The sequence below is a fragment of the Haliotis cracherodii genome, unplaced genomic scaffold (assembly GCF_022045235.1).
Source record: "Haliotis cracherodii isolate W230 unplaced genomic scaffold, xgHalCrac1.p SCAF_17, whole genome shotgun sequence".
Classification (NCBI taxonomy): domain Eukaryota; kingdom Metazoa; phylum Mollusca; class Gastropoda; order Lepetellida; family Haliotidae; genus Haliotis; species Haliotis cracherodii.
Genome location: NW_027266272.1, coordinates 4,027,459 through 4,055,450, shown reverse-complemented (window position 1 = coordinate 4,055,450; position 27,992 = coordinate 4,027,459). Strand labels below are relative to the sequence as shown.

Here is a 27,992-nt window from a genome sequence, read left to right as displayed (position 1 = left end):
ACTGTACGCGCAGACAGGGTCGTGTGGAATTGATCTTCCAACACACGTCTTTGTCAAACGTGTTGGCCAATACACGTCGACCATGTCGATGTTATCTGAAATACTGTCGTCACAGCAACTGGCAACTGCAAATGTCACGATGTTAACGCCAGCTGAGACGATGACACCGAAGTGTTTGAGTGCAGGGTGGGATAATATAAACGAATCGAGTGCTTCTGTGAAGAAGGTAGTACTTCACTTCAGCTGTTTGTCTTGTTGCCAGATTCGTGGTCACGCAGACATTGATCTGTATACATATACCATGATTTGAGTGTATGCCACGTACACGTGTATCGTCGTCTCCAACGACGTCCGAGTGGCCCCCGTGGGGGATGCCGGGTTAGAATGTCCCCATCAACCTATGCTGGTAATGGACCAGGAAGTGTTGTGTACGGCATTAAACAACAGATTAACAAACAACCAAACAACCCCCCGAACAAAGACGTCGGGATGTCTCTGAAATATTGTTAAAAGGGGTATTACATCAATTTACACACACGCAACAAAGTATGTAACTTACATATAATCAATCGGACCCCTCTCGTGTCTATTGCTCTGGGTAGAATGTCTGTCCGGAGTTTTGGTTCCATTCCAGGGTGCGTCATTCCAAACGGTGTTCAAAGATGGTATTTGTTGTTTCCCTGCCTTGAGCTAGGCATTAGAGCGATAGAACCAGGAATGGTTCAGAGCCGGTGTACTCAGCATAATATGGGTGTCCATGTTAAATGGCGTCATGGTGTTGATGATGATAGCGTTGTTGACGAGCGCTTCCAGGGGTGCCGATATCGCACTCGGGGTGCGTCATGGTGTATCAGTGGGCTGGAACTAAAAAACCGACATGCGTCCGGACTTGTACAAGCAGCCACTGGAATATTACTGGAGTACTGTTCAAAGCGGTGTTTAACCCAACTCACTCATTCACCCCACATGACCGCCTCCGTGGTCTAGTGGTAGAGCGTCCGCCCGGAGAGCGGAAGGTCCGGGGTTCGATCCCCGGCCGCGTCATACCAAAAGACGTTAAAAGTTGGTATTGTTGTTACCCTGTCTGGCGCTCGGCATTAAGGGGCTAAAACAAGGACTGGTCGGCTCGGAGTCAGTATACTGTGTCTGAGTGGGGTATTCATGTTAAAATGCAGCATGGTATCTCAGTGAGCTAGCACTATAAATCGGCATCAAGCAGCAACAAACACGCACACGTACATGCACGTCGCTATATAAGTGCAATAATCTTAGACGCGACGTTAAACCCCATTTCACCTCACCTCACCTCACCTCATCATTCACCCCACCCCACCCCACCTTTATGGCCATGTTTGGTTATGTTTTGTTGCCATGGCAAGCACAACTTTTTCTAAAATCAGTTTCCTTCAAAGTTATGGTAATTATTTCAGGGCACAGAGAGCATCTCCGACTACGCCATATCCTTCCACTACGTGCCCCCACAGAAGATGTACGCCCTGGAGTTTTACATCTATCACTTACGACCATATGGCATTGTGTCAGGAACCCAGGAACTCAACAAACAAGCGGATGTGAAACCCGGAACTCAGGAGGACAACAAACATGCGTAGTGGCACCCGGAACTCAAGAGTTCACCAGACATGCGTAATGGCATGATATATTTACTGTGTTCTGTGGAATAGGTCGAAAGCAATAACACTGCTCGTTGTACCCGGCAGTATCAACTACAACGATTTAGTTCATGGATGTTCGATCATGGTACAAATCTGTGATTGCTAGCTTCAACATACACATCGGTTGTGCAAGTGTGAAAGACAATAGACTGTACAGCTTACATGAACGAGTTTGCTCAACAACCAAAGCAATAAAACTAGTCACATGTCGGAAACTATTGGACATTAAGTACACCATGACGTTCTGTGAGATCTGGCTTTGATTGGCATGAGGCGACTAACGGGATAGGGTGGTCTTGGTTGATGCATGTCATCACATCCAATTGCGTGGATCGATGCTCATGGTGGCAATAACTGGAATATTACTGAGTGTCGTGTTAAGCAACAAATAAACAAATCTTTTTGGTAGACGATGAGTGAACTGGTCAGTGTTGGACTGGCTGTTGACGGTGTTTGTCTATCTGACTTACGGACTCGGTCTTGTCCCGATAACGTCTGTGTGACTTTCAAAGCCATTTCAACATTTTCAGGATAATGTTGAACCCTGGTGGTCCGATACTGGGTTTATCTGTGTGACCGAGCCAAACCCAGTGCGTAACCCCGTGACGTCATGTCTGTGCCTTCTGTTCAGGAAAATATATCGATGTATTTATTTTCTATATTGTCTCTTTGGGTGTACTTAAGGGTCTGCTAAACACTCGAGAGTTGTGGCTTAGCAATGGATTACACACGCAGGACATGCTGCAGTACATTTTCACATATACAGGCACAGGGTTGTGTCCCTCGTTGGTGTTAACTACGATATTGCGCTTCAGGGAATCAATCACAGTCACAATTACAAATGGTAATACCGTATTTCCTCTATTAGACGCTCTATCGTCTATTAATTTCGCACAAGCCGTTTTCACGGCGCCTTTTGAGTCACGGCGTCTATTCTGTTTAAATCTGACACAGTAGCAACTCACATCCTTACCGATTCCCAAATTCTACTGTCACACACACGGTACATTTGCAGGACACGGTCATCATCAACCACCAACATATCACATAATATACAGTAAACTACGGTTATAACGAACACGCTTATAACGAACTGACGGATATAACGAACCTACTTTTTGGTCCTGACTACTTGCTGAAGTCATGCGGTATTTGTACTTATAACGAACTACGGTTATAACGAACTAAAGTTTGTAGTCGCTTTGAGTTCGTTATAACCGTAGTTTACTGTATTTTGAAACTCGACGTCACGTCGTGTGTTGAAATAGAGGAAAGACGGTATTTGTATTTTCACTAAAACAATCCAAATACACTTGCAGTAAGTAGATTTACATGTATTGTTATTGTTAGAGAGACACCCTGTCACGTCAGTGGTTGCCATGATATACCAGCGGGAGTGGTGTTATATAGTGAGATGGGACCAACGCTGCGTTATACATTATTGCGCATATGTTGCGACTTGTGACGTTGGGATTGACAATGGCGATATTAACATTTAATTACTGTAAATCTCAAACATTTGTTTGAAAATATGCAGATGTATGGTGCCGGATAAAGGGAATAGTTATTGGAGTATGAAGTCGTGACAAATTATTGACGTCATTTCGTCGATGCGCTAATAATGACACTCATTTCACACAACATTTCACACAAATCTGCCAATGGAACTTTCTGTGCGGTGTTTCAGCCTCCGCCTACGTGCATACGTAGATTAATCAAAACCTATTTCCAGTATAGATTGTATTGATAATGACATTTTCCCATCCTCAAAATTTCCAGGGCTCGCATTTCGGTAAAACCAAACTAACCCCTGGATCCATTCCCGTGGTTCTCGCGATCTCAAATTACCCGCCCTTGATTTTGAAACCTGGGCTTTTTGCTATTTTTTAGTAACCTTTCAAATTATTTCTTCTTGCATTTTCTTAGTTAGCTTGTTGAATGTCAGACATTATTTATATTTTATTCATGTAAAATGGAGGGACAGTTAATTTGTGTATTAAATTGTCGCATTTATTATTCAAACAATTTTGAGGCTCTTCCTTTCCTGATTATTAAAAAAAATACTGCCTTCACAGGGAGAAGAGAGAATTATCAGCTGATCAGATAATAATCTGAAAACGGGGGACTGAATGAGATAAATGAAATTTAGATTTAACAAAATAAGTTAGGGATCATTAATATTTTTATAAATATTTTTATGGAATTCTGTGCCCAGTCTTCACTATGGCAAAATATCCCTCAAGATATTCGTGATCCCTAACTTATTTTTGTTCTGCATATATTCCAAAGTGATATCATTTCAGGGAAATGATAGCAGTTGCGCGTACTCATGTCATGAAACATTATTGGTGTGATTGTTTTACGAGAGTTTAGTGATGGAATCAATTGAATGAATTTACAAATGTATGTTAATTGTTTATTTTGTTATTCTGAAATAAAATCAGGTAATAATTTGGGACAATTGTGCTTTTTTATACCAACGTAAATTAGTATTAATAAATGTATATAATATTCAAAAATACATATTGACAATGCAGTTGCCATAAACACATGTAGACGTCGCCAATAGAGATATTTTATATCTTCAGAAATATGCATTATAATCACGTAGATTGTGATAATCATGCCTCGATCGGGTTGTTCAGTGACTGATATCATGAGCAAATATCTTACACTGTCGGGATACGGTGACACGAAGTCAACCATGACCCCAATCCTGACCACCCCATCCAATAGGTCGCCCAGTTGGAGGAGAATTGGTAGCTGGGAACCAATGCGTACTCTGAATCTCCACGGAGAGGAATGTATGGGGCACTCATGATAACTGTCAAAAGAAAAGTCGGTCTAGGTCTTCCCTGTGCATAGTAGCATCCCCCTGCCATTTACAGATGCGCCAATCGAGGTTCGAATCCCGGAATTGCCCCAATTAGGACCCTTGTTCTCTCAGTGTACTTGTTGGTTTATCTTTGACTTCCAAATTTGACGTATTAGTAACAAACATGCTTTGCGATGCAATTCCATATTTTGATTTGAGCCATATGTTCCAAGTGTTTTTCAGTACTTGCCTTTGCATGTGTTTATGACGGGTGCCACCGACGGGGTAGGATACGCTCTCCTTTTCATAAACTCATGATATGATCGCTATTAGATTTTGATTCATAAACACATGCTTATTATATAGTCGGAATCTTACAATGGACCATACAAACATAAGGAATTTGTTTTTTCGCTTTCCCAATTACAACAAATAGAGAGTAAAAGTCCGACGATCATTGCTGAAGAAACGCTGCTGTGAAAATATATGTTGCTTCTAGGAGAGAACGGTCGGTATCATCTGGTAAGAAAGGTATAAGTGTCGTCTGTTTGCACTTCTGGTTTTAAGCGGAAGTGTTGTCAGAGCGAGACTATTAAGAAAGTCAGGGTAAATCAGACATCGTGGTAACCCCACTCACAGGGTTAGCTGAATGTACATCTCGGGGAGAGTTATTTGAACACATATGTTATTCCAATCTGGCATCCAGATTAGTTCTTATCTTGTATTATCACCTGTAAACACCGGAGGTAGCCAGACACGCCACTTTGCACTATCCGTTTCCTAAAGCTTTGAGTGGGCACGGGTGGCCCAGTCGTCTAAGGCGCCGCGATTCGCTGTGCAGAGTTGCGTCCCTTGGGCACACCAGAAACCTATGATTGTGGGTTCGAATCCCGGTTCGCCCCAATTATGTTTCTAGGTTTGTCAGCACCATACCCGTGCTCGTAGGTTTCACCGAAGTGGTAAACGTCTAAGACCTGCATCACTTCGGGCTTTCCTCCCACATTAAGCTGACACGCCGCGATATGACTGGAATACTGTTAAAAGCGGCGTTAAACACAACTCACTCACTCACTCCTGAAGCTTCGGCGGAGGGCGGTTCCTCTGTCACACACCGCAAAATCACGAGACACACGAGACACATGGGACCAACATCACTCGTGGCCAACTGGAGTCATTCAGGAGTCTTCTTACACTACACGGAAAGGGAGTGGTGATGAATGATATACATGAGGCGAGCGGAGTGTTATGCTCGCTCACCGGAAGACAATAATTAAGTGATGCCCAGTTTGAAGCCGACTCGTTACGTCCTGACCTTCCGGAAAGCCTACTTGGTTGAGATACTGAAGATTACAACAATGATACGGAAGTTTACAACAATGACTTAAGTTCGTTTATTCAGCGCCAATCCTTCACGGCGGAGCACATTTCACAGAGCGTGGTCATTGTGAGAGATTTTACGCGCGCTTTAAATGTATGATTGTGCTCTTGTCACGACACTTTGAGAACGGACGAGGCACTTGTACATATGAACCACTTCATTTACATCTGTCGTCAAACTGTATTTCACAACCTGAGAACACAAGAACATACATATGAGAGGCAGCATGAATTTCGGAGATTAAAATCTAAATTCACAACTATATTCTTAAAGTTGTTTGAGCAAGGCCTAAGTAAAGCTCTCCAAACGTTTTCTGGTAGACACGTTGAGGACATTTCCGCATTTGACGCATAAGAGAACGAAATTAAGTCCGATTCAATTACCTATTTTGTCTCGTACCATATGTTCCCGTGGGTTGTTTTGAAGGTTAACGTTTGACTTGCCTTTGCATGTGTTTGTGACGGATGCCACCGGTGGGGCAGGATACGCTCACCTTTTCGCGAAGATCTGTCATCCTAACTATGTGCTAGTGATTTATAAACAGACGCTTAATATAAAGTGGTCTTGGCATATATATTGTATTGAATACGATCATTATGGAAATGTTTGGGCGCTTTTATCTATAGATGTACCCAAAGAAAAGAAGTACAGTGATGAAAAATTTATATTACTCTTGGGACCCGGCCACGTAATGTTGATCTCTTGAACAGGGAAGCAAGTGAGGCGAGTATTGGTGAGAGACTGGCGAGGCGAGACTGGATTATTTACAGACCGCCGTCATGTAGCTTGAATATTGCTGGCGAGGCGAGACTGGATTATTTACAGACCGCCGTCATGTAGCTTGAATATTGCTGAGTGCGGCGTTAAACAAAAAACGAACAAACACACACGTAATCAATCTCTTTCTGAAGGATGTGCTCCTCCATCGATAAAAGAAGTCATCACTACTCCTCTCTCCACAGACCAGTATCAGATCTCGCCTACACATCAAAGCTTGCTTAATGTGTTGTAGCATCAAGGATCAACTGGAAGCAAACATGGTGTATGAAGCTATGCAATCTGCGTACAGGGAAGGCCACAGACGTGAGAAGCATTAGTTCGTGTCCAAAATGACCTTCTCATAATCATCTGTCTGGAGCTGGCTGAGAAAGTCCCTCCTGGTTATCATCATTGACGACTGTGTCATTAAGAAAGCATAGAAACCTCGCAATTTTGGTGCTACATCTGATTCTTCTCTCAGCCTGGAAACGCAGGTAAAATGATGTGTCATCGGGCATATTATCCCATCAGGAATCTAGGTCTAATAAGGAAGCACAGAGACAGACCAGCAGCAGCAACTCTCATTCAGGCACATGCTATCTCTCTGGATTACTATAAGGCTATGCTTTATGGCCACCCCGAACATCTCACCAACAAACCACAGCGAGTACAAAAACCATCAGCACGAGTAGTTATTCGCCAACGAAAGTTTGAACACATCACACCATAATATTAAACGACTTCCACTGGTTGCCGATTCACCAGCGTATTGCGCTCAAACCACCCGTGCTTGTGTTCAAGGATCTTCACGGACCTTCCTACCTCAGACCTCATACACAAATACCAGCCCCTTCTTTCACTGAGAACAAACATGTTTATCTTGATGCCTTCCAGGACCAAGACATCTGGTGACAGGACCTTGCCAACAGCAGGCCCATATCTGTGGAATAATCTACCTTTGCAACTTCGCTCAAGTCCCGTGAAGATCCGGGGTAGAATAGGTCTTCAAAACCCATGCTTGCCGTAAAAGGCGACTAACTGGATAGGGTGGTCAGGCTCGCTGACGTGGTTGATGCATGTCATCGTATCCCAATTGCGTGGATCGATGCTCATGATGTCAATCACTGGATTGTCGGGTCCAGACTCGATCATTTACAGACTGCCGTCATATTGCTGGAATATTGCAGAGTGCGGCGTTAAACAACAAACAAACAAAACAAACAAACATTCGCTCAATTCAGGAACTTGCAACCTTTAAGAATCCATTGAAAACATCTCTTTTTGACCTGGCCTATGAAGTGTAGATACGTGATCAATTTTTCTGTCAGTTAACGGTTAAGTGAACTTAGAATTATAGTCAGTTTCTGACACTGATTGTAAATTTGGACATAGATTTAAGTAGATGTTTCTAAAACTACAACTGAAATTACGTAAATGCACAAACATTAAAACACAAATATATGAAAATGATATTTTTTACAATAATCATAATCTAATTATACAAGTATCTTCAGCTCTACATCTCTACAATGTAAACATATAAGTATATTTAAGCTCTACATCTCTCGAGTCCAATCATACACGTATATTGAGCTATACATGTCTTCAGTGTAACTTTACAAGTAGATTAAGCTCTACATTTCTTCAGTGCAATTATACAAGTATACTGAGTTCAACATGTACATCGTTTCATTGTCAATACAAGAAGTGTATTAAGTTCCATATTTCTTCAGTCTTGTCCCATTATTTACAGTCATGATATTGGAATATTGCTGATAGTGGCATTAAGCAACACACGTATACAGAATTGCAATGTGTGTGTATTGTATTATACTTAACACGAATGGATCTATCTATTTGTCCTTCGTCTTTATACTATTTACTTCAGAACAGACTATATCTTCATTCCAGATTGTTCTGTCAACGTACAAGGATCTGGGTTAGAAACAGGTTAGAACAGACAGTACAGGGATCTGGGGATAGTACAGGGATCTTGGTTAGAACCAGGTTATAACAGACAGTACAGGGATCTGGGTTAGAACCAGGTTATAACAGACTGTACAGGGATCTGGGTTAGAATCAGGTTATAACAGACAGTACAGGGATCTGGGTTAGAACCAGGTTATAACAGACAGTACAGGGGTCTAGGTTAGAACCAAGTTATAACAGACAGTACATGGATCTAGGTTAGAACCAGGTTATAACACACATTACAAGGATCTGGGTTAGAACCAGGTTATAACACACAGTACAGGGAGCTGGGTTAGAACCAGGTTATAACAGACAGTAGAGGGATCTGGGTTAGAACCAGGTTATAACAGACAGTACAGGGATCTGGGTTAGAACCAGGTTATAACAGACAGTACAGGAATCTGGGGACAGTACAGGGTTCTGGGTTAGAACCAGGCTATAACAGACAGTACAGGGTTCTGGGTTAGAACCAGGTTATAACAGGCAGCACAGCAGTCATACCATCACAGATAGTCAGTACAGGGGATGTGGGATGCAGACATACTATTACAGACAGTCAGCACAGGGGATGTTGAGGTGCAGTCATACTAGCAGAAACAGTCAGAACAAGGGATGTGGGATGCAGACATACTATCACAGACAGTCAGTTCAGGGGATCTGGTCTACAATCCTACCATCACAGACAGTCAGCACAGGGGATGTTGGGTGCGGTCATACTATCACAGACAGTCAGCACAGGGGATGTGGGGTACGGTCATACTATCACAGACAGTCAGCACAGGGGATGCGGTGTGCGGCCATACTATCACAGACAGCACAGGGGATGAGTAATGCGGTCATACTATCACAGACAGTCAGCACAGGGGATACGGGGTGCGGTCATACTATCACAGACAGTCAGCACAGGGGATGCGGGGTGCGGTCATACTATCACAGACAGTCAGCACAGGGGATGTTGAGGTGCAGTCATACTAGCAGAAACCGTCAGAACAAGGGATGTGGGATGCAGACATACTATCACAGACAGTCAGTTCAGGTGATGTGGGGTGCGGTCATACTATCACAGACAGTCAGCACAGGTGATGTGGGGGGGGGGGGGGGGGGGGGGGGGGGCGGTCATACTATCACAGACAGCACAGGAAATACGGTGTGCGTTCATACTATCACAGACAGTCAGCACAGGGGATGCGGTGTGTGGTCATACTATCACAGATTTTCAGCGCAGGGAATGCAGGGTGCGGGCATATTATCACAGACAGTCAGCAAAGGGGATGATGGGGGCGGTCATACTATCACAGAAAGTCAGCGCAGGGGATGCAGGGTGCGGGCGTACTATCACAGACAGTCAGTACAGGGGATGCGGTGTGTGGTCATACTATCACAGATTGTCAGCGCAGGGGATGCAGGGTGCGGGCATATTATCACAGACAGTCAGCAAAGGGGATGATGGGGGCGGTCATACTATCACAGAAAGTCAGCGCAGGGGATGCAGGGTGCGGGCCTACTATCACAGACAGTCAGTGCAGAGGATGTGGGGTGCGGTCATACTATCACAGACAGCACAGCGGATGCGGGGTGCGGTCATACTATCACAGACAGGAGATACGGGGTGCGTTCATACTATCACAGACAGTCAGCACAGGTGATGTGGGATGCGGTCATACTATCACAGATAGTCAGCGCAGGGGATGCGGGGTGCGGGCGTACTATCACAGACAGTCAGTGCAGAGGATGTGAGGTGCGGTCATACTATCACAGACAGTCAGTGCAGGGGATGCGGCGCGCGGTCATACTAATTCAGACAGTCAGCACAGGGGATGCGGCGTGTGGTCATACTATCAAAGACAGTCAGCGCAGGGGATGTGGGGTGCGGTCATACTATCACAGACAGTCAGTGCAGAGGATGTGGGATGCGGTCATACTATCACAGACAGTCAGTGCAGGGGATGTGGGATGCGGTCATACTATTTCAGACAGTCAGCACAGGGGATGTGAGGTGCGGTCATACTATCACAGACAGTCAGCACAGGGGATGTGGGATGCGGTCATACTATCACAGACAGTCAGCACAGGGGATGTGGGATGCGGTCATACTATCACAGACAGTCAGCACAGGGGATGCGGGGTGCGGCCATACTATCACAAACAGTCAGCACAGGGGATGTGAGGTGCGGTCATACTATCACAGACAGTCAGCACAGGGGATGTGGGATGCGGTCATACTATCACAGACAGTCAGCACAGGGGATGTTGGGGTGCGGTTATACTATCACAGACAGTCAGCACAGGGGATGTGGAGTGCGGGCATATTATCACAGACAGTCAGCACAGGGGATGATGGGGGCGGTCATACTATCACAGACAGTCAGCACAGGGGATGTGGGTCGCGGGCATACTATCACAGACAGTCAGCACAGGGATGTGGGTTGTACACGTGTACAGGAATGCTGTGCAATCAATCAATCCAAGTCGATCACTCGAATAAAATCCCTCGCTCCCAAAGCTGTAAGGGTGTGGGTAGACTAACTCCTAATAGAGATACTTTTTTATATATACTGATCGTAGATGACTGTAGATCGTGCAAAAAGAAAATTTTATGCGTCCACGTTTAGCTATGTCCAGCCATATTGGTTTCACACATGGGCCGGGCTCTCTGATGTGATATAGCCACAAGGATATACTCCATAACGGCATGTGCAAAAAGAGACAAAAGCACGAATATAGACTGCGAGGTGACCCTTTACATATACAGTAAACTACGGTTATAACGAACACGCTTATAACGAACTGACGGATATAACGAACTTACGTTTTGGTCCCGACTATTTGCTGTAGTTATGCTGTATATATGCTTATAACGAACTACGGTTATAACGAACTAAAATTAGTTGTCCCCTTGAGTTCGTTATAACCGTACTTTACTGTACACAAACTGATGTATACAAATAGACATGTATACGGAAAAAGACGAATAACAAACCACATGAAGTTAGTTATTTGTTACCGCGAATAGATCCCAACCTCTTGTAACAAAACATGCTATTGTATGTGCAGTATTACTTTTTTAATTACTCATTACATGTGTTTTTACAAATATAGGATATCAAAGGATATGCGCAGACATGCACACATAACCTATACACTGGTGTTGAAAACAACACACGAAAAATGGTGATTTGTAGATCTGTTCAGCAAGCCTCTAAATTAACGTAGACTCTATGAACTGAAATTATTTCATTAAAAAGGTAAGTGGCTTTTGATACATGATCGGGACATGTAGAGAGTCTGCTCGAGCACCTCTTTGCGGGGGGTGGCACCAGTCTGAAGAAATCTGGACTTGCAAAACAACCATAGACTTGCATGGGATCTTTTGGATCGCTGGCTTCACGGTTAGATAAAGCTTAGTCTCTGAAAATATATTATTTTGATAGAAACAAGCAAATGCATTTACTTTGAAAAGGAGCCCTAGTGAGATGGAAATTTCAACCCAAAACAGTGGGAAATCTAGGCTTGCTGAATATAGGGCTACACCATTACAGTAAGGGCTGGGTGAAAGGGAAAATAATATGGTCCACGGACTGTGAGACAGACTAACGAGCCACGTGCTTTTTGCCGTCTAAATATTTCGGGGTAAGCAAATCGAGCCATCTGAGACAGTGACTCCACGGCTGTTTGCACCCACCAGATACCAGTCACTACTGTCACAACTTCTCTTTCCCAGAAAAAAATTAAAACGAGAAATGTCGGAAGTGTATATTTCTGACCCTACATAATTACTATTTAGAGTAGCATTATTATGAATATCAAATCACAATAACACATATTTTTTAAAACAGACGAATTGTGTGTTGGTAATGCTCTACATTAACAATACCGAAAGTAAAATAACCCTTTTATTCCATCACTGTGCCCTAGCTTGTTCTATTATGCCAACAGTCCAAACTCAAGACTCAGCAACATATCCGATTACACTGGCCCAGGCTGGCCCAAGCGAGATTTTGTCGGTTCTCCATGCGATACCTAGTCTGTCCCCTAGTCTTTTGCCATGACTGTGGAATACATATTTTGTAGGTATTTACTTAAAGCCTAGGCAAGTCTAGATCAAACCAACCAAGCCTAGTTTGCTTGATTCCAAAACAGAAGAAGAGGAAAGGTTCTTTCGAATACAAAATATACTTAGTTTAAAGAAATGTGTTCATTGACTAAGTGTTAGTCTATCTGTCTCCAAAGTCATAGAGAATAAATTTGAAACAGGTTCCAAGTCAAGAATGATTTCCTAAGTTCTGGTCCTAAAATCAAACATTGTTCTGTGCTCCATTTGGTTTCTATTGAGTAGATTTATAATTTTAACTACGAAAATTGTATTTATCGGATGTTGATTGATTTCCGATGTGGGTATTCAGAGATAACAAAATAATATGAAATATATATAATTTATGATGTCAATATTGTATTCAATTCCACACATGACTGTACACAACATTTACATATTTACCTGTATACGACGGCTACATGGGCAAGTATAACGGTAAACACAGACTTGTCTTTGTTTAACATATTTGTGTGTTAAAACTGTTCGGGCAACTATTTCTAACTATTTCCTGAATAAAATATTATTTAAAACACATATATGTGCTTATAAGCTTACCTCTTGCTAAACTGTGTGACCCGGTCAATATCAAAGAGCTATGACAAAAGAACACACAGGCATACAAATATTATTCAGCGTCATGTGACACCAGATGGTGTTTTCAAACAATACTCATGTCGCATACAAAGAAATATGAATCAATGTTGGAGAATAACCCATTTCGATTTTCCAACGAAACAAATTCCAGATGTAATCAGTGATAAAGCAATTGTTGCCTCAGGTGAATATATGAAGTGATGCCGAAACGGTAAGCTCTTGTCCTTTGCCACCTGGCACCACGTGAATATACCATGAATGAAATGTATTGACAGAGAGTATTATATATATAAAAGCTGCAATATATACTCACACGCAAAAGAAACGCAAGTCGAGTATGCAGTATACATGTTATTTATTTTCAACAGTAAAGACAAGAAATACTCATAGGGCAAGATTGACAAAAATTTGACTGAAGACAGTTTAATGGATTAAAAGGCAGATGACATCATTGTTTTTTTCAAATGTTAAGGGCTTACAGAGTTTCGGATCAATCCCCAAAATGTCAGTCAATACTTGGTGTGATCACCATTAGCTTTGATCACTGCACACATCTCCTGTACATTGAGTGGATCAGACGATTTGTGAAGGCCCATTGTGCAGACGCCTTTTCATCCCACAAGTGTTCGAAGGGGTTCAGATCAGGGCTGAGGGCTGGCAACGGTAGAACCCGGATGTTGTGTTGTTGCAGAAAGGCCATGGTAGCTCTTGCAACATGGGAACGAGCTTTGTCCTGCTGGAAAATTGGTTGTTGATGTTGTGCAAAAAATGGAACAACGTGGGGTCTGATCACTTGGACGATATACCGCTGAGCAGTGACGCCGTGTCCCCGACCTTGACCAACATTCAGAAAGCACATGGGTCAAAGGCTTGATTAAGTCCGATCCCTGCCCATAACATGACGCTAGGTCCATCCTATGGATCCCTTACCAAAACGTTTCTGTCAGCGAAACGATCACCTCGACGCCGCCAAATTCTGACTCATCCGTCTGCATGGGAGACACAAAAGCGACTTTCATCAGAGAAGATGACACACCTCCACTAACGATGACGCCAATTGTGATGACCCTGTGCCCACTGAAGTCGTGCTTGTCGATGCCGTGGTTGGAGAACAGGACGACGTGCTGGTCGGCGACATCTAAGTTTGTTGGAACGGATCCGTCGGATCACAGTGTTCCGGCTAACGTGTCGATTACTAGTATGTGTTCCTATGGTCTGTCGAGCACTTTCACTTGCAAATAGGAACGGATGTCGCTGGTGTTGACGGGTGCATGATACCCACATATTCATTGAAATGATGCGTTTTGGCGATTCGTTTTTTATGTTGCGTTTTTACTCGGGGCTTCCAAAATGCAACCAAAAATATTGATAACACCATCAGGCTTCACTACATGCTAAAACTCGTATCAATTTATGGTTTCGTGTTTGTTACCTATTTGCTTAAACCATTTGCGTTTCTTTTGCGTGTGAGTATATATTTTACATAATCAAGTGGTGGGAATTTGCTGGGATGAGAGCAGTTATTGTGACGCTGAAGTTACCAGGGTAGGTTCCATTTACCTGTTCTGGAACTTATACAAGACCATAGCAGCTGGTGCCAGCTGATGATTAATCTCCATCAGATGACAAGCAGCTGCAGGCGACGCATTAATAATCCCACAAAAAGAGAGAAATACAAACATTGACACAAACATTAACTCCATTCATCTTTTAAGTTTCAAGACAATAAACTGCGCTTAAGATTGTTCACTTTTCTGAGATTCTATTGTATTTAAACACGTAGCGTCCTTGTTTCGAGCTATATTTTTGGTGTGTATTTTCCTTCATATCAGCAATGTGTTTATAACCAACCATCCGAATCTAGCATGGTTTTGTATGGTTAGGTCTACTTTTGCCTACAGGGAAGTTTGCCAACAGTCATATAATTGGTAAACACTGCTAGTAATGTGTATATAGAAACTATAAAGAATAAAATATTTTGTGACTTAACGTTGAGTAGTGGATAGGTGAGACAGTTATTGATATGATATTAATGAATGTAACTGATCTGAAACAATAAATAGTTATAGGAGATTTACATAAGAAACTGCCCTCCTGAGCAGATTCCGATGGTTGTTTAGCAACACAAGACCACTGATCATACCAAACACAAAGATTAAGAAAACAGGTTCATTATTTAAGCTACAATTAATTCGAGATAACATAAAGGGAAATAAGTGTAGTAATGTGTAAACCCAATGTACCAACTGGATTTCGAAGGATTTGTGTGTAATGTGAAATTCACTGGAGCTTGATGGGATATGGGACTTTCTAAGTTTAATTTACTTACAGCAATAAATTGTCCTTATATTGTTGTGTGATCTCTCTTTGTTATAATTATGTATTCTGCGTTATGGATCCACTCGTACCAACTCTTTTTTTTACCGCCATCCTGGGTGGGTCGGCAATGTAAATGGAGGGGTAAACTTGAAATTGCATACATCACTGGTGCATAAAGTTGTTTTGATAACACTGTTGGCGAACTGCACTGATGACGCCCTATGTATTTCATCTTGAAGATAGTTAATTACAATTACAAACAATAACAAAAACAATGTTGAGTGTAAGTAACTAAAACAATCAAGTAATAATAGTCCATTCTAATCGCAATAAGCAACATCTCTAATTTCTCAAGATTTACTTTCATTTACTGTTGTAACTAGTGCATGGCGGAGGGATACGTGATGTCAATAAACTTGGTTATGGTTTAGTTCTTGGGGCGTGTCTGAATTGAAATGACAGTTCAGATATCCTAAAACTGACTTGTCAGCAAGTCTCGCTGCTCTGCGCGGGGTAGATACCAGAGAGAAGCATGCCACCGCAGCCAGAAATACGACACCTACTACTACCTCCTGAAGGAAGCCTTGGGCATCACGTACGTCAGGGAACCGGCGCAATGTGATTGGTCGTTAACATTTGTAAAAGGCGGATGAAATGAATAGTTTTTTCGACTATTTTCTGCTTCAGAAACTCGACGTTTTTCCTTACACTCTCTGGACGCTCACCAATTAATCACTTTTGATGATTTGTTGGTCGTTTTTCCGTCCATTGCCCACGTACGAAAAGGAAACGTTTTTGTGTTTTCAGTGTGAAAGGCTAGTATTTAGTCCACATTTGCCGTACTTTCGGTGGATAACTTCGAGATTTCCCCTGTGTGTAAAGCTTCATATCTCACTTCTATTAGTCAAAATCGGTAAAATCTTCTTATCAAATATTTCGAAACCCTGTCTGGCAGCTACATTGCGTTTATCCATTTAGGGTTTTATAGGAATTAAAGCTTTGCTGCCCTGTGATGAAAGAGTAATACATGCCTTTGTCCAAACCATATTGGTGTCATCATTAATCCCAAATATTTATATGTGTGAACAACTTTTATTACTGTAACAAATGGTTGGAATAGAACGTTCTTAGTAAAGTACAGATTACTCGTATTTTTTGGTTTGAGTCCCATCGGGAACTAGATGGTGGTCTAGATCACGTACTTTGTGTACCCCTCTGACAAGTGTAAAGTGGATGTGAAACCCGGAACCCAGGGCCTCAACTGACATGCGTAGTGGCACCCGGAACTCAGGAGGTCAACAGACATGCGTAGTGGCACCCGGAACTCAGGAGGTCAACAGATATGCGTAGTGGCACCCGGAAGTCAAGACGTCAACGGACATACGTAATGACATCAAGACACATTACAACACGGCTGCAGTGGTGAACCTTTTTTGCAGTACAGCGTGTAAACCTATTTGCTGTTAAAACAGAATTTCTGCACTTGTACACGGCAGCCGTAGTTCAAAATTGACATATCGTTTTCGGTTTCAACTGAATCGGTAAATGCGCTATGGTATCATTGGATTTTCTGGTCCATTTAAATGGTTGTGCGAATTGTGTGAGTGACGGGTCCTGTTTACCGTTTTCGCGGACACCTGGTGTCATCACTCATTTTCAGTGATCCATTCATACAATTTTCACTGCCTTTTACTAGGACTAACGAAAACAAACTATGTTTAGTGTCGACCAAACGCAGCCTACGAGAAATCGGCCATTCCCTCTTTCCTCGTTTATGCAGACAGGAGCCCAGTCCAGTTCTAGCAGCTGACTACATGTACTTCCAGTATCCACAATTGAAAAATAACACTATCAATTAATAAAATATAATATTTATTTTTAAATTCTGTGTCAGTGAAAGTAGCTGTGTGCCTACTGCTCGTGGGATTTCTGAATTCCGACCTGGTGATAGCTGCTGTTTATATGTGCTTACCTGACCTGGCCTTTACTGTGGTATTATGAGTCTGAAGAGCAGGGGTTATGTGAGTGTTAAACTGGATATGAGGTTGGTGGTAAATTGGTTTGATTTCAGGTCGAATGGTTTAAGCTGATCATAGTTAACCCTGAATGAAATATTTTACGTCACTTCAATAACTCAGATATGATTAGATACACCATGAAATATGAGTAGATACACCAAGCGATATGAATAGATACACCATGAGATATGAGGAGATACACCATGAGATATGAGGAGATACACCATGAAATATAAATAGGTACATAATGCGAGTGTGGATTCATGCCGCACTCACAACCAGGTCAAAATCACAAAAACTGCAGCACGATTCGCTTCCTGAAACACTTACCTTCAAATGTGGGTAGTTATATTTTCGATCGTCTAATCAGGCTGGAATCATCGAGAGGGACGTTTGTCCGCCATTGCTGAGCGCAATAGTGGATAAAATATCTTTAACGATCTTGTGTCCAATTCCATGTAGACTCGTGAATATCCGAGGTAGAATAGGTCTTCAGCAACCCATGCTTGCCGTAAAAGGCAACTATGCTTGCCGTAAAATGCGACTAACAGGATCGGGTGGTCAGGATCGCTGACTTGGTTGATGCATGTCATTGTATCCCAATTGCGTGGATCGATGTTCATGTTGTAAAATACTGGATTGTCTGGTCCAGACTCGATTATTTACAGATGCTGGAGCATATAAAGTGCCATGCAGATTTGGAACGGGGATATAAGAAAAACGGAGAGAAAGGGTTACGGCGGCTAGTTGATATACATTTTGTGCGTTCTCTCTGTCCTGTATATCATACAGAGTAAACTTCACATTATTAACTCTCTAATTACAAGATATCTTGTGAGAAGGATTAATCTTAACTTTTCTAATATTTGGAAACCATTCTGAGTCACTTTCACGTCAAACGTGCAATAAGTTGTGTTACACACATTCCTGTAGTTATTATTAACTCTGAATTGACGGACAAAGACCATATCCTTCGTTAATTGCCATGTCTTGCAAGGTGCCTTCGCTCGGCAAGATATTGAGGTCATGAGATGATACAAAGCAAGTCATTTGCGAGGTGTTATATTCTCCTCATGCAGTTCATATATATTGCGAAGATACATTCAGAGACATATATATATACCTCCAGACGGAGCTACGTGATATTTCCACAGATATGGCTGAGGTCACCTTCATACATATGTGTGGAGGCACGACCACAAATTGTTGGACCCTGATGTATTTAACTTGACACTTCGTGAAGGTAACAAGGTCATTACGACTACAAATACGTTCATACCCTATTACTGTTTTTGGTGCATCACTGTTCGCGACGATGCATGGAATACAGCAGCATAGAGATGTCAGGAACCAGTCTATGTGATAGGGCACTTGTCGTTAACTAGCAGCTTGGTCAGCGTGACATTGGTAATAAAAAAACATGTAAGTGTGTGAGTGTTTAGAAGTTGTTCTATCTTATGCCCAACGAACATAGGCCATAACATACCAGAAACAAGGGTCATAGCAACTCTAATGTTTTAATCCTTTCAGAGGTTTCATATGGACAGTGGTCGGAGGGTTGATACTTACGGGCTAGCTCATGGAACAACTCATGTGTATTTCCATTTCTGATGGTCAAGTGCTCCCTACATCTGCCTCACATACAGAAACACACACACACGCACGCATGCACGAACGCAAACGCATACACTCATACTTTTTGGGCAACGTTCTGTATCTGTAGCCCAGCTACTTCAACACACCCTGAAGCTATCAATTCAAAATTTGACACACCCACCCCCGTATCCTATCCCTAACCGAAAGATGGTACTTGTTGTTGCCCTGCCTGCCAGTTTGTTGATTTTCACGTCTTCAGTATAGGGTGGTACAGTTAACATAAATGATTTTGGCGAACACTCTGATTTCCATCTTCCAAAGTGGTACGAACATGATATAAATTCAGCTGATAGATCAAGGAAACCGAATCATTTTGATTGCACAGACGGGACACCGGCAGCGCGAGTGACCGACTGTCAGTCCCATATTTAAAGCGCGGCGCGAATGTGACTTTTCAAATTTTCATATAGGTGTCCTTCGTACTAACATGGCGCTTGAATTACCATAAGTTGAAGAATTTCTTTCAAAAGGATCTTGAGTGTCGGTGCTGTTTTGTTTGCAAACACAACTGCAGGCGTATGTTGTTAATGCGTATGCATAGAAATGTCAACAATGCCCATATTTGGGCATATATCAATATTCATGCACAACCAGATTTTGCAACCGGTTTCAGTTTGGTCTGTAAACGAACGAAAGTTGATGAAGGTGGATTGGTAATAACATACCATCTGATTCACACATGTATGTAACTTCCAGGAAGCAGAGTCTCAGACCCAACCTCAGAGAATGCTGTTTTGTCACTCTATATTTTGGAGAGGGTCGCTGAAAGCCTTTCACAAAAGGAGCATGCACTGTGCTGGGTGATGCCTTCATGATGGCCGACACAAAAGCACCTGTCGTCCGTGACACGTGGTCCAGGCGCTGTGCCAAGGTCATCTTCATCAGTTCAGAGACGGATCCACTGTTCCCTACAAAATGGACTACGAGTTGACGGGCACCGGAAACACTTGACGATGCAGGCTTTCCGTTACATCTACGAAAACCACTTTGATGATGCTGATTGGTTCATGAAGGCTGACGATGACACATATGTTATTTTAGAAAACCTCCGGTACTTTCTGACATCCCAAAACAAATCCGAACCTGTATTGTTTGGCCATCATTGTGATCGTTAAACAAGGGTACTACAGCGGCGGAGGGGGTTATGTGCTGAGTAAGGAAGCGTTGAGGAGATATGGGGAGAAGGGACGTGATCCCAAATTGTGCAGCCGTGATGGTGATTCAGAAGATGCAGAATTCGGCAAGTGCATGGAGAACCTAGGGGTGAGGACGGTCAACTATACAGACGCCCTGGGGAGGAGCAGGTTCCAATGTTTTAACCCCGACATGCACCTGTTTAGTGCTTATCCAGATTGGGATTTGGTATACGGTGCTGACGGGGCGAAACAGATATGAGTGAGTAAGTTAGTTTGAGTTGAACACCACAATTCGTTGTGCGGATGCGTCCCTCATGCGCGACAGACACCTCTGATCATTGGTTAGAATCCTAGATTCACCTTGATTGTTTCTAGGTTTGTCAGCACCACACCTGTTAATCGTTTAATTATAAGACCAGCATCACTTCGGGCTTTCGTGAAGAGGATACGATACAGAAAAAATACTGTTTAAAACGGAGCTAATAAACACACTCAAACTTATATTTGTGATCGATGAAGTGTGTATGCTTCATACGTCACATAGATGTTGGATGAGAAATGAACAAGTAATAAACAAGTATGTCAGAAATAATTAAGTGATAAGGCCGAACAACAGCTTATGCTGCTGGAGACATAAATTGCCTGATTGAAATTAACCTCTATACCGGTATACTGAACACTATCAAACGAATATATATGACCAATCTTATACATTTTCTTGCTCTGCCTGTCTTTGGTCTTTGGACAAACCAGAACCCCCCAAATTGATTCTATCAACAATTCCTGTTATTCTTGAGAAGGAACACTTAAAATCATTTGATATTTTAAGGTTTAAAGTGTGGTAAATATATTTAATATTTTATGGAGGGGGCGGTGTGTGTGGAGTGAGTGAGTGGTTAAATCGCTGCTGTCAACGTTTCATTCCCAATTGCTCTGCGTGTTGGATTGGGTGGTGGTGGGTATGTTTGTTAGAGACAGAAAGTTGTTCGGTCACTGCTTCAAGACATTTTTCACTACGTATTCTTCAGGACGCAGTTTTTCCAGAACTTCAGCATGTCCAGGTAAAAATATTGTGTGTAAAACATAGGGGAAAATAGTGTTTTTCAAGTTTGTTTGAAACAATATGAGATGTTCGACCCCTACGTTGTGGCATATGTTTCAGGGAGCCGAGAGTATATCCGACTTCGCCATATCCTTCCACTGAGTCGCCCCTCACCGCATGTTATTGCTAGAATACTACATCTACCATCTCCGACCTTACGGTAGTGGGATCGGCCTGCAGGACATTAACAGACACAGCTAGTGACACACCCCGTGCACCTTCTAGTACAGGCAACTGGTAACAATAACACTGAAATGAAACAGCTGTTGTGCCTTTATATATTATTTCGAAGTATTTGCAGAACATATAATATTACTATAACTCTACTATTATTTTATAGGTATAATAATTATTGGCTTGTGTGTGTCTCCCATCCTTAGTGCCAGTGTTCGCGACAATGAACCACGCATGCCCAGGTTACATCATTGGCTAGTTATTACCTACTGACTACGTTTACCGGATACAACAATACCAAACAAATGCAATGTAATGCATTACGTATGTATGCATTAAGTCAACACTGGTTTCTGCATTGCTATATCTATGTATGGGTGACGTCGGCACTGGTGTCTGCATTTCATTACAATATATGTTTATCAAATGATATTAATGATACAGTATTGAATAAAACCAACTAGAAGCAGCATACTGTCCCAGATAATGATATTATCATATCAAGATCAAAGGTAAGTTTATTGTTCATTAAAATACATGATGTATTGCTAAGAACACCATCCTCTTGATTTCAAGACAACAGAAGTATACAGACAAGAACAAATTATCCGTTATACTGAACAGAAAGTCGAATTAGAACTGGAACAGCACTGTATAACACAGGGTAAGGCACAGTCAAAGAACATCCTTTACCATGGACTGTGAATTTCTGATGAGTGCTTCACAAACAAAGAACCTTGCCTGTTCGGTGACCATCAACATGATATTTTGAGAGAACCAGAATTAAAATTACCATTTAATTGGTTCATGTTTGGATTATCTTGGATATCGCCAGCAAGCCAACGTGACGCAGAGACCATAACAGCAATGCATGGTCATATAAGGATAATACTAATGTGTCAATGAATTCAGTCATGAATCAGAGGAACAACTCTGGAGCAGATATACCGTTGAGCATCCTCCATCACCCGCACAATAAGCACCATCGTCTTGCATGGCCCCACACGCACCGCGCAACACTATTTTATACTCCTTTCTGAAAGACCGAGTGAAGAGATGAGTAACAAGCATTTCAACGAAAGGAAAGAAAATGTAACTCTGAAGTTTTTACAGGTAAAGTTTTCTTCAAAGTCATTTCTTTAAGCTAATATGTTCTCAGCCTCATTATCGAAGGGTCACCTAGGAATGTAGTAACAAGCATGACATTACAGTGGCTGTAACACACTGACATCAATGTAGTGAGTCAAACGTAAACATATGCCAACAAGTTAAAAGATCTGAGAACGTTGACAACATTATTAACAGTAGAGGAACACGTTGTCACATTGATTGGGTATTTCAATATAAATGGACAACGACTATTAAAATCAATGAATATTGCAAGATTGAAGGTGGTGGAAAAATCTACTAAAACACACGCCTGACCGCAACTAGTGGTTAAGCCCATGCACGTGCAATACATGCAAAGTAGCAGTTCATGTGGGTATAAATGGCTCATGCCAAATGCAAGTGAACTACACTCTTGGGTTTGGAAATGCGACGTTTTTTGAATACTTTTATCTCTTTTTGTCTGCGTGACCCCTCACAAAATTACGCTGTTTAGCTTTAAACTGCCGGGAAAAAGAAAACATTTACCCACGTTTAATGATGGCTATAAAAGAAACAAACAAGAGATAGTGACATGATGATGATGTATTTGATACGGGTATCGTGGTTGTGTTTTGGACCTTAAGTTGTCAATGTTTCGACGTCTGTTTTCACCCTAGTAACGTTTCGATAACGTTTGTAATGATTTGGTCAAATCCAGTTTCAAGTGTATACTTTGTTCGCCCAGCAGTTTGGTTTAAGGTTTAAGATTGTTTTTGAACCTGAATCAATTGTACAGACACAAATGATCGTTGTTAATGTATTCGTAAAAATGTCCCATGTACTCCTATAAACATATTCGCCTATGTTCGTGAGTGTGAATTTCCATCGCTTTCGAAAGTGGCATTGTACATCCATTATGTTAAAAAGTACAATATTGAAATATATGTCAAGCAATATACACGTATCTTATACATAAATGCATGCGAAGCATGGATAGGGCGTGACTCAATACAAACACTTGATACACAAATTTCATTCTTTTGTTTCTTTTGTTTGAAAATTGTACGGGGATTGAGTAAAGTCTATTTTTCTGATTTTAGGTTTCTTTTCTTTTTTGGCCTTTTCCTTTTTAACCTTCCTAATTTTTCTGCGTTTCTTCACGACTTCCCCTCCTTCTCCCATTGCGTCTGTCTCCTCTCCTCGCTCCATTAATGCAACTGCAACATCGCCAGTAACCTCATCGTCCTCCTCCTCTTCATCATTTTCTGTTTCATCTTCATCTTCCTGCATTTTCTCATTTTCTTCATCACTCGCTTCTGAGTTATCTGGCACTGTTAGGTTCTCCAGCCCTTCAGATACTTCTGGGTGAGGCTCCTCAATTGTCACGTCCGGTTTGAGTTCAGAGGTCGGAAGTTCCCGAGTGTCTATGTCCTCTGATACAAATCTTGAATCAGATTCCGAACCTTCCTCCTTGTTAGTTCCAGCGTTGCTTTCTTCTTTACCAGAATTATATATGTTATCATCATTATCCAACGAAGGCTCACCTCTTACCTGATCTGCAGTTTCTCTAAGAGACCTGAGGCTGTCACCTTCTACCATCCTCATCTCATCGTCTCCAGGAGATTCCACGTCAACTTTTTCTTCATCATCTACATCACCAGAAAGGCCAGACGGTTCATGTCTCATTCGGTCCAGGTGCGGGCCAGGGCCCATGCTGTGTCCGTCCTTATTATCATCTCCTTCCTCAAAAGTGTCCTCTTTTACATCTTCCAAATCATGCCTCATTCGGTCTGGGTCCATGCTATGTTCGTCCTTATTATCATCTCCTTCCTCAAGAGTGTCCCCTTTTACATCTCCCAGATCTGGCTCTCCTTCGATATCACTACCTGTGGTAGGTTGTGTTTCCGTGTCCTCTTCTTCTCCAGCCGTGTTCACCTCTTCTGGCATTACTGGATTGGCATCACCTTTGTCATCATTTGACCCATCCTCGGTTTCATCTATCTCCTCCCCTCCCGTTTCAATAAGAGTTCCCCCTTCATTCCCATATATATTCGTGGTAACGTCACCAACCTGGTCATCATTTTCCTTATCCTCCAGGTCTATAATCATATCTGTGGGATCTTCCTCAAATGGTGCATCTTCTTTCAACTGTTTCATGTGACTCCCCCTCCCCGATTTCTCCAGTAGTTGAGGAGTCTTTCTTGGTATTTCCTTTGTCCCACACACTGAAACAAAAAGCAAATGGTATGACGGTGAACACAGAACCTTCTCAGGCCAAAACAACGTGTTATTGCATTCATTCTCCAATGAATAAATATAGTAAGCCACACCCACCGACGCGGACTACTGTCATCACTACGCACGGAATGTCACAGAATTCTAATAATGACTACTGTCGAGTGAATTCCCTTTCTTCTCACCGGTGTCACCTATATTATCAGTCCTAGTAACATTCCAGTGCTACTTTTCTGAATCAAACATACCAACAACAAAACAATACTGTCGTCTTTCAACACTCACTGCATCAACACCGTCGTCGCACAATCTCATGTCTTCGGGTTTCATTTCTAACTCGCATTTTTCAACTACATGATTTGTAACAGTTGCAGCTTTTTTCTTCTCGCCTCTTGCCTTTATTGACAGGTCCAATTGACAGGTCCGTTACTACTTACTTTGAGAACATGTCAAGTTATGTGCATAAATTAAACAACCACCAGATAGATGTCAAGCCACAGTATGTATCTCTACGCCTGGAATGTATATCAATCTCGTTATATTTGTCTGCTTCGATTTACATATTTGCTTCTGCTTAAACTATTGTTGATAACACATGTTTTCGTTTCCGAATTTAGTCATAAGGATTGAGTGTGTAATTATTTCTGTTCGTTGAGGTATGAATCGAAAAACCGACTTAAGCATCCACTACGCGGATTCAAACTGTTTGCACATCGTTTCTTGAACTCATACCTCGATGAACCGGAGTAAATACTCGGTCAATCCTTAAGTGAAAAGGACACAAAATATGTACCTTCATCACAGCCAATGGGATCCTTCCTAACCGGCACCACGGTAGATTTCTTTTCTCTGCAACCCAAAACATGTCAACATATGTCTATTTCCAATACAAATAATGAATCTAACGGGAATTGCTGAATCACCACACCATCTACATACTGACCTCAACTCACGTACAGGGTCATGCTTAGCATACGAAATTCCCGGGACACTTTAGTTCAGAAACATAATATCATCATCTTCACACATCTTTCATTTGACAGTCATAGTCCTAAAGACTCTTATTGTGATATAGTGACAGGAAAGTTACCCTCCGAGTTTTTTACAGACATAGAACATGAGAACTCCGCCAAGAATTGCTCCCTGGCCGCCACATGCTGCCATGAGAAGTTTGGTAGTCATCGAGTAGGCTGGCATGCATACTGGAACAGATTTGGATAAATGTTAGACAATATATAAGATGGCCAATCTAATATGGATCTTCATGTGCAACCGCATAATATTGTCAGGTTTCAAAATTATGAGTATATCATTCAGAAACGAAAAAAACATTGTATGCGATGTCCCCTTCTCTATCTGGGCTGTGGATACAAAATCTGATAGGATGTTCTTACATGTGACATTATTTGTTTGTTTGTTATTTAACGCCGCACGCAACACTATTCCAGCTATATGATGGCCAGACAATCCAGTAATTGACATCATGAGCATCGGCCCATGCAATTGGGATACGATGACATGCATCAACCAAGTCAACAAATCTGACCACCCGATCCCTTTAGTCGCCTCTTACGACAAGCATAGACGCCTTTTATGGCAAGTGTGGGTTGCTGAAGACCTATTTTACCCCGGGGTGTGCGGTGCTAGACAAACATTCAACCTTCCGCTCGTAACATTATTAAAAGACTTGTTGGATGTGGATTGGTATGGGCCTACTGGCTTGTTTTCAATTGACAAAACATTATTATCCCTCGAGAAAGTCTCAGTTTATGTCAAACAGTTATTTTTGACAGATTGCAATATCTGCTCGTCTGAGGTTGAAGTGAGGGGAAATGAGGTTGAAGTGAGGGGAAATGAGGTTTAACGTCACGTTCAAGAGTATTCGCTTACATAGGAGCGACCTGCATGCGTGCGTGCGAACGTGCGTGCGTGCGTGTGACTGCTAGTCCTGACCCACGCCGGTTTTATACAGCTAGAGCACTGAGATACCATGCTGCAGTTTAACATGAATATCCCACTTAAATACCCCAGCCAACCATTCGGTTCAAGTTGAATTCGATGAGTTCAGTTAAAAGTTTCCTGTTAACTAAATCAAGAGCAACTGCTATTTCAGTTAGATGTCGACACTAGCTCTGGCTGCTATGAGACCTTGCATGTTATTTTATTACCCTCTGTGTAGGTTACGTTAGGTCAAACAGCTTTCTTACATTGGGCCTTTGGCTTTAACCCTGGATTCAGATCCCTCATCTGACTGGAGGTGTCTCCGGAAAGATGTTCTGCCATCTTTGTTGCCACCCTTGGTTTTATGAGATGGTTCATGTTTGACTTTGATGCTTTCCAATCATTTGAATGTGACGTATCAGACTTTGAGGTAGTTCCACATTTCTTCTGTTTTAAAACTACGTACGATGTTGATAGATCCAGATTTGTTTTTGTGTTGTGAACAATCAAATGAACTATGTTTGGTATTGAGGTTTGGCTATTGTACGTTCCTGAAAACACGAGTTGCCAATCCCTCATGTTTCTGATGCTAAAGAATGGCACCGATGCACTGTCTACTCTAACAGTGTGCCAAGTGTCCATATTCCTCATAGTGAATGTAAGGACAGACCGCCCTTTGTCTGTCAAAGATGGAGCATCAATGGTGTAAAGACGTTTGTCAAAATCAGGACCAAGGGGAGATAAGGCAGTATTGGAAACCGGTTTGCTGTTGGCGGAGAGAGATGACACAGAGACCGACACCGTGGCCTTGACTTTGTGCTTCCCATCTGAGACCACCACATTGACAAGAAGGGACTTCACCCCCGTCAGGGAGTTCTTCACGCTCACAGCGCCAGTGAGGTTATCCATTGATAATAGATTAAAACCATCCTTCCCTTCAGCTGAAAGTGAACAACATTTCGTTTAGAAATTCTTATCATCAATAATAATGGTTAATACTGACACGTTGAAGTGTTTTAATACGTCAAATAACCCGTCA

The 27,992-nt window shown here is 42.1% G+C and overlaps 1 protein-coding gene and 1 pseudogene across 1 annotated transcript in view; both read left to right on the top strand.

Moving 5' to 3' along the window:
• Window positions 1–4,099, top strand: part of LOC139464844 (glycoprotein-N-acetylgalactosamine 3-beta-galactosyltransferase 1-like) — a 36,074-nt gene extending 31,975 nt beyond the window's left edge. Inside the window, exon 4 of the mRNA XM_071246376.1 lies at window positions 1,431–4,099. Within this exon, the coding sequence (XP_071102477.1) occupies window positions 1,431–1,610 (180 nt within the window). The 3' untranslated portion in view covers window positions 1,611–4,099. The remainder of the gene's footprint in view (window positions 1–1,430) is intronic.
• A 15,324-nt stretch (window positions 4,100–19,423) lies between these two features.
• On the top strand, window positions 19,424–27,852 carry LOC139465119 (glycoprotein-N-acetylgalactosamine 3-beta-galactosyltransferase 1-like; annotated as a pseudogene).
• Window positions 27,853–27,992: the final 140 nt, after the last annotated feature.